The sequence below is a fragment of the Microcebus murinus genome, chromosome 9 (genome assembly GCF_040939455.1).
Source record: "Microcebus murinus isolate Inina chromosome 9, M.murinus_Inina_mat1.0, whole genome shotgun sequence".
NCBI lineage: Eukaryota > Metazoa > Chordata > Mammalia > Primates > Cheirogaleidae > Microcebus > Microcebus murinus.
In genome coordinates, this window is record NC_134112.1 from 21,857,733 (window position 1) to 21,872,351 (window position 14,619).

Genomic DNA, 14,619 nt, shown 5'->3' on the forward strand with positions numbered 1-14,619 from the left:
GGCTGCCAGCCCACGCCCTTGGGAAGGGCAGGGCAGGACAAGGGCTCTGCCTGGAGCAGCCTCGTAGCTGTGGGGCCCAGGAAGGAAGTGTCGTGTGTTAGTGGTTTGGGATCACTTCCCACTGGACTCCTCCTCTCCCCTGGGTCCGGCCAGCCCTGCAGCTTCCCATTCTGCTGCACCTGCTCTGGGCTCCCTCCAAAACCTCCTATCTTGGCCTTGTTAGATGATAAAGCATCAAGACCGGGAGACAGGGGTCCGATGGCATTGGATCTGATGCCCTCATTTTGTGCATGTGGAAACTGAGGCTCGAAGAGGAAAGGTAACATGCCCCAGGGTCTCTGGGTGGGTCAGGGCCGCACCCATCCTCTTCCCCCTCCCTGCTCTGGTTGACAAGGCCCCCTCCTCCTCAGACTCCAGCAAGGACTCAGGAAAGTGCCCGCCCTGACCAGGGACCAAGAGGCCTGGGCTGCCACAGGTATCCACAGGAGAGCCCGCCTCCTCCCCAGCCCCCAGCACCTGGCACTTCCATGTCTCCAAACAGGGCCCGAGCCAACGGAGAGGCACATCAAGCCCTGGTCGACACTGAGGTCCCTGAACTCCCCCGTGACTCTGGGACACCGTGCTCCCCTGGGCCCCCTACCCCTCCCCCCCAGCCGGTGTCCCTGGGAGGGTCCACAGTGAGTCCAGCAGGCAGGCACTCCCGGCTCTCTGGCAGTGTCTCCCTGCCCGGTTTGCGCCCACGCTGTCTGGCCCCTGCTGCGGGGCCCCACCCTCGCCCGGCGCCCACTGGCTCTGCCGCTGCTCACTGCCTGTTCCTTGGCCCCGGCTCCTCCTGGGAACCACCAAGGCGGCTGATGCTGCTCCTGCCACCTTGCCGGCCAATCACATCTTCCGGGTGTCCTTGCCTGCCCTGGATCCTGCTGCTGGAACAAGCCAGGTGCTTCCAAGGCCCAAAGCCCCTCTAGCTTCTTCTTCGGTGTCTGCGGCACACAGAGCTGAGCGAGTTCCAGCCGGAGGAGCAGAGGCCTGGCGGGGGACAGCCTCATTTCCCTCAAGGGCTCGACGGCAGAACTGCTCAGATGTCGGTGGTGGGGACCAGAGCTCTAGTGCAATTCTGCTCACACCACCACCTCACTCCCAGGACCAGTGTGTTCGTCTTTATGCCAATGCAGTTGTAAAATCTAATTTCCAATACCTTTATGTAGGGAGCAAGGGGCCCATGAAGGCCAGAGAAGCTGGGGCCCACAAAAGTCATAATGTAGCCCTGACACCACCCCTGCCACCACCACCAGCAACCCGCAGTGCACAGGGCAGGGCAGGGACGAACACAAGCACAAGTTCAGCTGTGCTCAGACTCAGCCCTGCAACAAGCCTCAGCTGGGGCTTGTGTCCCTAACGCTCTTGCCTGCCCTAGTGGGTCACGATATGGCCTGGTTGTCCTTTCTTCCTGCTCTGAGAGTGCATGGGCTGCATGTACACACTCACACAAACACATGCTTGCACACGCATGCACATGCACAGAAACACATGTGCACACGTGAACGCACATACATATGGTGCATCACACTTGTGTTGTACACCTGTCCATATAGTACACACATACAAACATGCGTGTGCCCACACACATGCATGTATGAACACACACCGAGCAGTACACATTGTGGTCAGTAACACCTGCCACCTATGAATCCCTCTGCCACGTACACTGTGGCCTCTGCTCCCTGGGGCCCCCACACCCTGTCTCCCGCCCTTCTCAGTGCTCACAGCTGTTGCCACCTGTGCTGCTCGTCATCCGGGGACCTCCCTCATCTCATCCCCTTACCGCAGGCTGAGTTTCAATGGTGGAGGAGAGGAGCTATGGGCATTTCTGTGACCACATTGCCTTGTGGTCCCACTCTAGGGGACACTACTTTGCCATGCATGTCCTAGTGTCTTTATCTCTAGACGGTACCCTGTACCCTGGGCAGGGGTGGGGACCGGGCCTGACCCAGCTCTCTCCTCACAGATGGTGGCAGGCTCAGCGTGCGGGGCAGCTCGGGGAGGTTTTCAAAGCCGAGTGGCACCAGCCGCCCACCGGCCCACCAGGTAGCGTCAGGAGAGGCGTGCTGGCCCTCACAGAGCAGGGATGGGCAGGCCACTGTGGACCACCCTCTTTCGAAATTCCACCTCCTAAGATGCAGTGGTCAGGGCCTGGTGGTACAAGGCCTAGGAGGGGGGGGCAGAGCCCGCCCTGGCCCCACTGCCCAGGCCCCCTCCCTCTGTGGTCCGTCTGGAAGGTCTATTCATGTGAAGCCAACATTCCTGGAGCCCACAGGGCCAGCGAGATCACCTCACACGGGCGGATCGCTGTCTCGCCTAATGAGAAAATGATGACATGGCCCCCTGCCCTGGGCCCCTGGCTCCCCAGCGCCAGAGCCGCAGACTCACCCCAGCGCACACACCTCCTGCTTCGTGATCCCGCCCACAGGTCCTGGGAAGCCGCCTCACAGGGCCCCTTTACAACCCCTCCAGGCCCCTCCTGTCGCCAGGGCATTAGTACATTAGAGCAGCAGGGCCTTCAGGTCAAAGACCCCATTGCACCAAGGTACACTGAGGCCTTGGGCCAAAGTGACTTCCCCAATGACATACACAGGGACCAGTCTCAGCCTGCCCCTCCTCACCCCCCAGCAGCAGAGTGGCACCTGGCAGAGCATACAGCGGACCGGCGAGGACTTGCAGCCCCTTCCTCCCTGCACACGCCCACTCCGGCTCACATCACTGGGTCCTTGGGAGAGCCGGGGCCGCAGGGGTTGGGGCTGCAGGGTCTGGAACTCAGGAAGCCAAGGTCCCTCACGTTGACCCTGACGCTGCCCAGGCGGGGTCCAGGCATGTGAAGAAGGATAGCCGCAGCGCTGGCAGCAAGTTGGGGCGGTGTGATGCCCTCCCCATGCCCCCTGTGCTGGAGAACCAGAGGTCCTGGAAGTGGCCATTTCCAGAGCCAGCCAGGACAGAGGGACGTGCCAGACCTGCACCACGGCCTGTCCTGCTCTCCCACCCATCCCCACCCCACCTGCCTGAGGACCAGTGGTCAGGGCAGACAGCCCAGGCCCCAGGTCCCCAGGCTGGTGGGGCCCAGACTCACGAGCACAGGCGACTAGAGAAGAGCTCAGGGCAAGGTTAGAGCTGGGGTGGGGAGGAGCTGGCTGGTGAGGGCAGGAGAAGCCACAGACGCCTTCCAGGGGGACGCAGGGCTTTGAGTCACAGACCCTCGGGACCTGAAGGGGTCACAAAGGCCGCCTAAAATCTCACACCAGCAGATCCAGGAATCCCCCGAGGAACCCCTGCCAGAGGCCTGGACCCCCTCGCTGGGTGCCACCCGGTGTCCTTCCTTGTTTTCTCAGGCAGCCCACCCACCTGGGAAAGCTCCTCATCTGTGGCTTCCTGGGGACATGGCCACTCTCCCATGCTGCCCTGCGGGCGGTGGATCAAGTGTGCTCTGTGCCCTCCACCCGGACACAGCCCCCTGGAGCAGGAACAGGGACCGAGGACCCACCTCCCGGCTGCTCCACCCCAGCAGACCACTCCCGGGTCCCTCAGTCCCCTCGGGCTCCTGCCCTGCCCTGTGGCACCCCAGGGCCTGGGCTGCACCATGATGTCCCCACTCACTGCTGAGCGCCCAGCACCATAGGAGGGTCACTTTGAGTTTTAAGGGAGCAGCCAGCCAGCTCCCAGAGGGTCCCCATCCTCCTTGCCGGGCACACACAAATAGCGTTCCCTTCCCACACCCCTCGGTAAGCTGACCCCCCCAGAGAGCAGAAATGAGGGGCTTAAGCAGAGCCAGGGCTGGCTTGGAAGGATGGAGCTTGAAGGGTGGTGTCGGGCTTGGGCAGGGCTGCGGGGCAGGCCTTCGGTGGGGAGGCCAGGCTAGGAGAAGGGAGAAGCAGCACAGGTCTCGCTTCTGTACCTTTCATATCTGTTCCAGAAGCATTTCAGGACCCCATCGGTGCTTGACAGACTGTAATGTGAACCTGAATCCCTGCGGATCTTGTTCATATGCAGGTTCTGATGCAGCGGGTCTGGGTGGGGCCTGAGATTCTGCATTTCTAACAAGCTTCCAGGCCATGCCGAGGCTGCCGGGCCCAGGAGCACACCTTGAGCAGTAAGCAGCTGGGTCACAAGAAAAACTCCTAATCACAGTCTAGCAAAACTGAAACCAAAGAGAGGGAGGAAGCTGCTCGTGGCACCAGAGAGAGATGCTACTGAGCATCACTTTCCATCCGAGCTTCCTGGAAGTCAGCGCAAGAAAGGAAAGAAGTGTTTACCAACTCTTACTCTAAGATAACAAAGATAGCTACCTGTCACCAACAGAAATTCTTTTCCCTGATTCTGGCTGCCCAGGGAACTAATCGGGCAGATCTTACTGTTAGGAGATTTGAAAAGCAGGCTATAGGTTCTAGGAGCACAGCAGGGCTTTCTATGGGAAGGACTCAGGTTGGACACCTCAATAGGGTAAATCTCAGATGCAGAGTCATGGTTCAGATCAAACAGCAGCCCCAATGCCTGCCTGGGCTAGTGCCGGGGTCAGTGCCTATAGGAGACCACCTGCCACCACTCACTGGCTCAGACGCTGATTCAAGCACCTAAGCCACCAGAGGGGAAGCTGGAGCAATGATGGGCCACTGTGCAGCCCTGGGTGTTTGGGGGAGAGCAGCCGGATCCAGGCCTGAGCCACAGGAAGGGGCGAGATGGATCGGTGGGCAGCGGAAGAGCCCCACCTCTGCCCAGTAATCAGGAAGGGCTTCCTGGAGGAGGGGACATGGCAGATAGACTTGTTTATGTAAAGGAAGGGAGGTGGTTTGGGGAGCGGAAGGTCCATGCATAGAGGGATGGGGGAGGAGGGCTTCCGGTTATGGCAGGGGCAGCAGACGTTCCATCACTGCCCCTCTCCGCACAGCCAGCTCTGAGCCTCAGAGAGAGACTGGTGGAGGTGGGATGGCATGCCTCCCTCCTGCCACCAATTTGCCCCAGGATGTCCTTGTGCGAACCTGTCTTCTCTCCACAGCCTGGAGCCATTCGGTCCCCGCCCGCCCAGGCCTGTCCATGTGGGAGTGGGGCCCGAACGAGGGGCTCGGACAGTCAGGCTTCTGAAGGGGACTGGGCGCGGCCGTGGGCAGGGCAGGGGAGAGGAGAGGCCGGGGCAGCCTCACCGCGCAGCCTGGGGCTCTTCACAAGTAGAACAGATTTGTTCCTGCGACAGGCCATCCCAAGCGGCCTCGTGCGTCACTGCAGCCTGAGGGGGTGTCAGGGCAAGCGCAGCTGGGTCCCACGCTCCTGGGTCCTCGGCCTTCCCCACTCACGCTTCCCGGGGACACAGGCCTCTCTTCCCAGCCTCCTCTGTGGCAGAAGCAACACGCGGGACCCTGACGACTTTCCAGAAAAGGAAGTGGAAAATCCTTAGACAAATAAACCCAAGGTGTGTCTGCCTTAGCGGGAAAGAAGGAAAACGCGCCTGGCACTTTCCGTGAGGGCCGGGGGCCACAGGAAGCAGGGCTCGCAGGAGGCGCTGGGCTGGGCACTGCGCCGCTTCCTTCTGGGCAGGCCAGACAGGGGCCTGACCCATCCCTCTCTCCGGCTGCTCGCATAGGGAGAGGTCTGAATTGAAGGAAAGGCTGGGCTCCCACACAATGGCACACGGGCATAGAAACCAGGACACTCACAGATTATTTCCAGAGCCCCCAAAGTCTCAGGAAATAAGGGGAGATAGGAGAGGAGGGGCTCCAGGAAGCCCCACCCTCTCCTCTGCCCTGCTCGGGGGCCTTCCAGCCTCCCAGCAAGTCCTCCAGGGGGCAAGGAGCACGGAGGAAGGACTTGGGCATCTGCCGCGTGTCAACCTCGGGCCCCAGGCGAGCACCAGGCTGTCTGAGACCCAGTCTCCTTCTTCATCCCGGGGAGGTGTGTGCCAGGCCCCTTAGGGGCTGCGCCTGGTGCCCACCCGTTGCCCTCCTTGTCAGTCTCAGGAGAGGTCGCTGCTGAGTGTGCGGGCCCAGCAGCTACACAGGGATGCCTTGTCCAATCACCGTTCACAAGCAGGGGACCAAAGCCCAGAGTGGGGAGGAATGGCCTGGGGGGCAACCAGACAGGAAGGCATTTATCCGGCTGGCCCAGGAGCAGCCATGAGGCCTGGGGAGAGCCGGGAAAGGAGGGTAGGGACTGGCCTTTCAGCGAGGGTTTGGGAAGGTATGGGGACCGGGGCTGACCTCCCCTGGGGTCAATGCACAGATGAGGCCCAGTTGGCCTCACTCTATCATGACATCCCACATGGTCACACTACTTGAACCTCAGTGAGGTGGCCTGCCCCGATCCCTGCACCCCTCCCTCCAGCTCGCAGCACAAGAGCGAGAATCTGCTGGGCACTCACTGGACACTCACTGGCACCAGGCCCGTTCTGAGTACTTTGCACTTAATCCTCACACCAACCTTGTGAGGTTTGTGCTGTTATTATTATTCCCATTTTACAGATAGGGAACCTGAGGCTCAGAGGGGCTATTTGTGTGTTTGTTTTGTAACTCAACTAAGGCGACACAACTGAGAGGCTGGAGCTAAGATCTAAACCTGGGCAGTCAAAGTGACAAGCTCATAACCATTCCATCCTCCCGCCCGGGCCCTTTTCTCACAGCGCACCCCGTGGCAGAGGCAGCAAGGATACCCCAAGCCCAGAGAGAGAGAACGGCAGACACAGAGGAGGTGCAGGTCTCCATTCTGGGGCTGGGAACTTGCTTTCCTCCCTGATAGAGATTCCTGGGCAGTTTCCACTGCCACCCCAAAGGGCCAGAGCTGGGGCCCCCAGACTCTGAGAACATAGATGGGGAGACGCAGGCAGAAGCCCTGCTCAAGGCCACCTAGGGACTGAAAATCATCCTGCCAGCCTGGCTGTCTTCCACAGTAGACCTGGAGGTGGCCAGGCCCAAGGGAGCCAGCCAGTCCTGTCCAGCTGGCCAAGGTCACCAGCAGCATGGAAAACAATGGGCAGTGGGTCCAGCCATGGCCGGAGCCAGAACAAAGGCCTGGGCACTTCCTCGCATTGAGGCCCCTCCTTCATGGTTTGCCAAGGCAGGCGGGCAGGGGAAGCCTTCGTCGTGAGACAGGGATGTTTGGTAAAGACTGCTCCCGGGAGGGCTGCTGCCACCAGTGCCGACAGAAGGGCAGACAGAGAACAGCTGCTCAAGGCCAAGCCCTGCCTTCCAGGAAGCAGGGAAGAGAGAGATACCTGGGTGCAGGTCCGTGGGCCCTGCACATAGCCCCCCAAGCTGAATCACTCACATGTGGGATATCTCCCGCCTGCCCTCCTCGCCATGGCCCCAACTGACAAATCAGCATCTTCCCTCTGATCTACCCTCCACATTATTGCCATATCAGCCTTCGGAAACAGCTTGGATCCACCGCTTCCCTGCTCTGAAACCCTACGTGGCTCCCTAGCGCTCCTAGCTCATGCTCCTTAGCCTGGCATTCAAAGCCCTTCAGGACACATCTCTGACATCCTTGACCTTCCTGCCACCCCCAGACTCCCAGACCCTTTGCCCCTGACAGTCCAGCCCCTGTCCCTCCTCCCCACCTACTCTCCTTCAGGGTCCAGCTTCAATCCTTCCCCTTCCAAAAGCCTCCCCAACTGCTCCACACACACAGTTTGCCTCCTCTGAGCTCTATGCCCCAAATAAAATCCAAGCAGGATCTGAGCTAGTAAGTTTGAAGGACAGAATGATGGGAGCACAATCAATAACAGAACAATCGTCCCTTAGACTGAGCTTCCCGTGCAGGGCAGTCTCTGTTTACGTAGCGTCCTGATAAAATTATTAATAGCTCCCCTCAGGTGCAGTCCTTGTGCTGGGCGGGGCAGGCCGGGCCCAGAGAGGGTGCTGACCATGAGTGTCCCAAGTGCCCTGGGAATGCCACACTGGGTGCCCGAGTGCCACAGGGAGGTGGGCAAGTGTACTTATCACTGAAGGCTCTGAGGGCTCCGCAGGGAGGTGGGACTTTGCTGAACCTCACAGATGTCAACAGGCCTTAAAACAGAAAATGCCAGATAAGCACCTTGGATCGGCCTTATCAAGGGCCACAGGAAAGGCGCCAGGTTTAATCTGAAAACCACACCCGGAACCAACGGTTTAGAGACCTCGGGCAGCTCCTCCCCACCCCAACCTCCAGCTGCTGACGCTGCCTGCCTGGAGGTGGGGCTTTCGGGCGGTGGGCAGGTGTGGCAGGGTGGACCTTGGGTTTAGTCCCCAGGATGGGACAAGTACATAGCGGGAGGAGAGAGGGAGGAGCACCAGGCCTAGGGGTAGGAAACAGCACTTGAGGGGGGTATGTGTGTGTGTGTGTGTGTGTGTGTGTGTGTGTGTGTGTGAGAGAGAGAGAGAGAGAGAGAGAGAGAGAGAGAGAGAGAGAGAGAGAGACAGTAGTGGGAACCTGTGGCCAGATGGCCAACACCCCCTGACTAGGATCTGGGCTGTGGAAGAGGTGCTGACTGAGTTTCGTGGGCATTCAGAGGGTGGGGTTTGTGCTTTCAACTGGGTAGTCCAGGAGGGCTTCTTGAAGGAGGGGCCTTAGAGCTGGCCTTGTGAGATAGGTTGCATTTGACAGAGCGATCTGGGAAGCCGAGGCCAGGTACCAGGTGCACTAAAGAACACTAGGGAAGGCTTCAGGCAGCAACAAGGGGCTCGCAGGGGAAGCAGCCACCGGGATCTCTGGAGGGTGGAGCGTGGGGCAGGAAAGGAAGCAGGAAGAAAGGCAGAGGCAGATTGGAGTCCCCCCAACCCCAGCCCCTGCGAGATTTACCCCATCCAGCCACAAAACTATCTGGTGCCTGACCTCCAAGAGAACCCTGTGAAAGAGAAATGCCCCAGGAGGGCTCTTAAGTAAGGATTCGTGCCTTAGCCTCAGTTTCTCCATCTGTATTGCAAAGGCCTACAGCAACTTCCATGGGAGAACAGGACACAGGATGGGTAGGGTGTGGGAATATGGGCAGGAGAAGGGGATGAAGCACCACAATCTAGGAGATGGCATGAAAAGGAAAGGCAAGAAAGGCCACCTGCAGGCTTTGGTGACCACTGAGCCCCCGAACAGTGGTCCTGAGCCCTCTCTGTGCATAACAGGTCTTCCGGGAGCACACACCCCTGCCCAACTTGCAGGCACTGGCAGTGTTCTGCATGGATACAGCAGCTCTGCCTGCCCCACTCCCCACCCACCTGCCAGCCCACCCCTCTCCTGGAGTTTGCATTAAGCAATCTCCATTATCACAAATGCTTGGCATTTTTGCCTGGTAATTACAGCTCCCACAGCCCCCGAGGATTAGGGTAAGATTAGGGAGTAGGGAGGATTCTGGCGGGTGGAGAGAAATACCTGCAAATAGACTTGGCAGCCTGACGGCCTCCTGCAACTTTTAGGATCCCCTAATAAAGGCTCAGTGGCCACCTTAAGGATCGTCCACAGGGCCTCCGGTAGCAAAGGCCATCAGCCACTTTTCACTGCCATCCCCTCCCAGCCTCTCCACCTGCACTGCCTCCGCTGGGAGCACCGCAGTTGCCCCTCAACCTCCGTGTCAGGGAGCATGGTGTGCAGCAGCGCTCCTAGCAGTTCTCCTCTCCTGGGGAGGATGCCCAGCCCCAGCCCACAGCCAGAGACCTTCACCTGTGCTTCACCCCCGCTGCTAGACCTCTGGGCCCCCCATGCTCTGCTCGGTCATCCCAGAGGAGACCTGCAGACATCATGGACTTTCCTTGTCTCTGCTCTCACTGTTCCTTCCAGCTGGAATGACCTTCCATCCAATTCTCCACTTGTCAAAGCCCTGCTCATCCTCCAAGGCCCAGATTAGATGCTCTGTCCTTCAACGAGCCTCTCCTACCACACTGGAAATATTAAGAGCCAACAATTAATGAGTCCTTGTGATGTGCCAGGCCCTGTTCTAAGCACTTCACAATGTATTAGCTCACTTAATCCTCCTCCCAACTCTATGAGGTTGTAATTTTACAGATAAGCGAACAGGCCCAGAGAGCCTAAGTCAAGTGCTCGAGGCCACATAGGTACGAAGCAGCTCCTTCCACACTCGCCCACAAGGCACCTGTCTTACATGTCCCTTCAGTGCTGTTTTATGGGGAGTACTTATGCATTTCCACTGTCTCCCACAGAAATCACAAGCCCTAGAGCAGAGCTTCCGAAACTTGACCTCTGATTCAACTGAGGATTTGTTGAAGTGCAGACGGATCCAGTACTTCTGGAGCAGAGCCCGAGTCTACATTTCTAAGAAGCCCTCAGGTGATGCTGCTGCTGCTGGTCTAGGGGCCACACTTTGAGTAGCAGATCTAGACTAGAGCAGCAAAGTCCTACTGTTGCCGTAGCTTGCTTAGCAGAGCCGAGGGCCTGTGGAAGGCTCTTGAAGACCTGGCCCTTCACCAGCCTTGGCCCTCCCAGGTGGCGGAGGGCAGGGCTGGTGCTTTGGATGGACTGGGTCCCAGTCCCCTCCTGGTCTTCCCTTTGGGCTCAGACACGGAGACCCTGGACAGCGGCCAGGTAGAATCTGGACTCACCCCTTCCCTAGGTTGTCCCCCAATGACCCTCCAAGCTCTGGCCCAGCTCTAAGCCCCAGAATTCTTGTAGTTCTGGAAATTGCTCTTCTTACCTGTGCTGCCTCTATGCAGAGCTAACAGAGTAGTGCAAACAGTTCTGCCAACACTGCCATCCCTGTCTGCTCAGCCACGACAGTGAAGGCAGCTGAAGAGGCCAGTGCTGGTGAGGATGTCTTTGCAGAGAAGCATCAGGGTGCGGAGCTGCCACCACCCCCAGCCATGGGGAGAGGAGGAGGTGCATCTCCACTCCTGTAGCCAAATGAGGGGGGCTTCAAAAGAACTGCTGGGTGCCCCCGAGGTATGGGACACACTCATAGAGATGACCCCAGACTCTTGAGTGGGAGGGTAAAGGTGACAGGGGCAGAGCAGGCAGACAGAACGAGTTGGGAAGGTCTGACCTCCAGGATCTAGGGGGCAAAGATGGTGCTTTGCGTGGTTTAGGTGTGGATTCTGCAGACGGAAGACTCAGGGCTTCTAACAGGGGTAGGGGGAGGCTGGCAGAAGCACTTGGGTGCTGCTAGGAGCAGCAGTTGGAGGGTGGGTCACCAACTCAGGAGATCCCCTTACAAGAGGGGGCCCCCCTGTCAGAGGCCACACAGCAACACCCAGACGGGGGAGAGCTTCCTCTCCACAGCCCTCCCCTGCCCGGCCAACCCTCCTCCCGGAGCAGCCAGAGGCAGCTTGGGGGTCTGGGAGGACTCCTGGGGCAAAAAGTCCCCTGAAGGGGAAGGGGAAACTTTAATGTAACCTGGGGGTCTCTGGCCCCTCTGAAGCCTACCCACAGTGTCCCTAGGAAACTCTGCAGCCCGGTGGAGCACTGCACGTGAGGAGGCAGGGGCCCGCATGCTGTTCCCGTGGACTCGCTGCGGCACCGGGTCTGGGGAGAGCAGGGCTGGGCTTTGCTCATCTCCATTCCAGGAAAACCCAGAGACGCCAAACTGTGTGTGTACCTGCGTCCTGGCTTCTAGAAAAGCGCTTTTGTAATTTGTTGGAACTGGTCTTCTCGAGCAACACTGGGAATAGTTTGTTTTCTCTAGCCCTGCCAAAGGGACTCTGGTCAGGAGGTTAAGTGAGTTTCATTGAAAAGACACACTTTTCCTTCCCCGGCTGATAAACAAGGCTGCTGCAGGGAAACCGACTTCCTTTGCCCAGGCGTTCAGCTGGGGCGGCCTATGCCTGGCCAAGGAAAACAAATGCATAAACATTTCAGGGGTATATAGGAAGCGTTTCTGCTGGGAGCCCGCTGTGAATGGCTGCTGGAGTTTACACAGCAAACCCCAGGGGCCTCGGCACAGACCGGACAAAGAAGTCCTGGCCCTCCCCTTCCCTCCTGGCCTGGCTGGCCCCTCCCTGTCTCTCCCCAAAGACTGACAGTCAGGCCACTACACGTGTCCTGTCCACAAGAACACAAGACAAGCTCTCTAGCTGTCACCACCAAATGCCAGTTGCATCTCCTACATGCCTGGTAGCTAAAAAGAAGGGATCTCTTTTAGCCATCACTGCAGACAGGGGACACAGCCCACAAGCTGCCTGCATCTATCCTGAGCCCAGTGGGGCACGCGGAGGCTGGGGACAGGCTGCTGTCCACTGTTCACCACTCTCCTAGGCTCTCCCCGAGCCAAGGCAGACACATGAGGAATGCATGCCCCGGCCCCGTGTGTGAACACCCACCTCCACACAGCCCCTGAGGCTCAGCAGCAGTGCTCGCTGGGCACAGGCAGGGTTGGCGCAGGGGTGGCAGCTCCTGAGGGCTTTGCCATTATGTTGTTCGGAGCTTCTCATGTGGACAGCCACGTGACAGGAACTCCTGGAGGCTAGCGCTCTGCCCCTGGGCTCCTCCATGCCATCCTGTTCTTGCCAACCACACACAGGAGTCCTTCACTCTGGTTTTGACACAACTCACTCTCTCTATCTCTCTCTCTCCCTCCTTTTTATCAGCCTCCCACTGCATTTCTACATTTTCTCACGTTCCTTTTTGAAACCAGTAGGACAGAAATGAATGGAGTGAACGAGGCTCACACTACAATTTTCCCTTCATGAGTGATTATGGCGTTTTTCCCATTCCATCCTACCCCATCTTTGCTCTGGAATGTGAGGGGCTCCACAAGCTCTCCCCACATATTCCCTACAGCCACAGAGGGGAACCACCTCCGGTCCCTCTGTCACCTTCGATCCCTATCCTATTGCCTGCCACCCCCACCCTGGCCAAGAGGCCCCTCCCTGAAAGGCTCTTTTCCCTTCTTCCACCTGGCCAGGTCTACCTCTATCCTCATGGGGCCTCAAAGGGATCCAGGTCTGCCCTGACATGGGCTCCCCACGGCCCTGAGCTGCCTCTGGACAGCACAGCTGATGTAGTTGGTGCCTCAGACCTGCGCTCATCCAGTGGGAGACAGGACAGGGCAGGAAACTCAGAGAGGGACAGCACTGGACCAGAGGGCATCAGATCCGTTAAAAGACATCTTAGCCTGAGGGTCTCCTGGGCTCTGGGGTCCCTCCACCCATCACAGCATCCACCCCAGCTGTGATCAGCACAGATCTTGCATTCCCTTTGGAGCAATAGAACAAATAAGTCTTGGCCATCAGCATGGGTTTGACTCTTGTTTTATAGAAAGTCCAACTACCAGAACCAGTGAGTACCCAAGGTCCCCGGGGCAACCACATCATAGGCCTTGTTGAAGGGAAGACCCAGAGGGGAGCAAGGGAGGGATGCAGATAAAAGGCAGCAGAGACCCCGGTGGCCTCCTTCTAGTCCTCGGCAGTCCTGGCTCAGTCTTTGGGAGGGGACACGGCAGCACACTGGGCCCCTCATCGTGGTCCCGGGTGGGCCCTTCATGGAAGGGGCAGGGAGGCTCTGCATGCTTCTGCAGCACTGCTGGCCCAGAGGGGCGACGCTCTTCTCAGAGACTTGCCCCTGAGGCCTGGGGTCCAGCTGTCACCCCCAGCGATGAGCAGTGGAGCCATAGGGCTCACCCACATCTAAGGATCACAGGATGGGGTCTGAGCCGTTCCAGTTCACCAACGCCCCCTTCCACCTAAGGGCAGAGGGACAAGAGAAAGAGTTAGAGCTTCAGGCACCCAGATAGGGGCCCATCCCTTGCTCCCACTTACTGAGGCTTTTGTCTTGGAGGCTTTGAGGATTTCAGGTTCCACGCTGCCCACGTCACCCCTCCACACTCAAACACAAGCCCACGCACCAGTCCCTTATGAAACACAAACACACACAGGACCCTGGGAAGCACCAGAGAAGACAGAGGCGGGAAGTGATTCATTCCTTTGTGCCACAACCTACTTTGCGCCTGGCCCTGCAGGGCACTCTGCTGATGTGAGTAACCCACACACAGCGGCTTTCCAGAAGTGCCTGGCATTGACACTTTAGAGGCAGTCGTGCAGACCTAGATATGGAGAAATCCTGGAGCGTCTAAAGCGCAGAAGGAGGCCCAGGGGCCGGAGCCCAGAATCACGGCAGAGAGGTGCAGAAGGGGCTGGGAGCTGGCAGGTCCTTGTGAGGATTCTGGACCTTACTCTGAGAGCCTTGGAAATGGTGATGGGCTGTGAGCACCGCAGTTAACACACAGATTTTTTTAAAAAATTACTTTACCTTAAGAAGCACTGAGAATAATTAAATTGTAGTCCAAGGTTATATACAACTTTATGATAGTTTAGTTGCAAAATAAAAGTTATTGTAGTGAGACTATGAAATTTCCTAACACTTGATTTTAATACATGACACTAATTTTCTAAAAAACAACTCAGAGGAATCACATTTATAGCGGATGGAGTATTTATGCCAAATCTGGCATGAGGTATATCGTACATATACATATATCCTAAGACTATACATGAACTAGGAAACGGATGTTGCGTATCGCAACAGCAGCATTAGAGCAGCGTTTGAGACTAGGGTTTATAAATGCTTTTCAAAGCGTGGGGTTTGGGTAGAAAGCAGACATCTTGTTTTCCAAACCTAAAGTTTTTCGTCAAGACTAAAGTCAAAATCCTAACCATCATACAGAAGGGAAAA

The 14,619-nt window shown here is 57.8% G+C and overlaps 1 protein-coding gene across 2 annotated transcripts in view; it reads right to left on the reverse strand.

Moving 5' to 3' along the window:
* Nucleotides 1-13,183: 13,183 nt before the first annotated feature.
* MINDY4 (MINDY lysine 48 deubiquitinase 4) overlaps nt 13,184-14,619 on the reverse strand; it is a 111,520-nt gene continuing 110,084 nt past the window's right edge. For both annotated transcript variants that reach the window (XM_076006327.1, XM_012735855.3), the window contains exon 18: nt 13,184-13,630. In XM_076006327.1, coding sequence (XP_075862442.1) covers nt 13,582-13,630 — 49 coding nt within the window. In that variant the 3' untranslated portion in view covers nt 13,184-13,581. The remainder of the gene's footprint in view (nt 13,631-14,619) is intronic.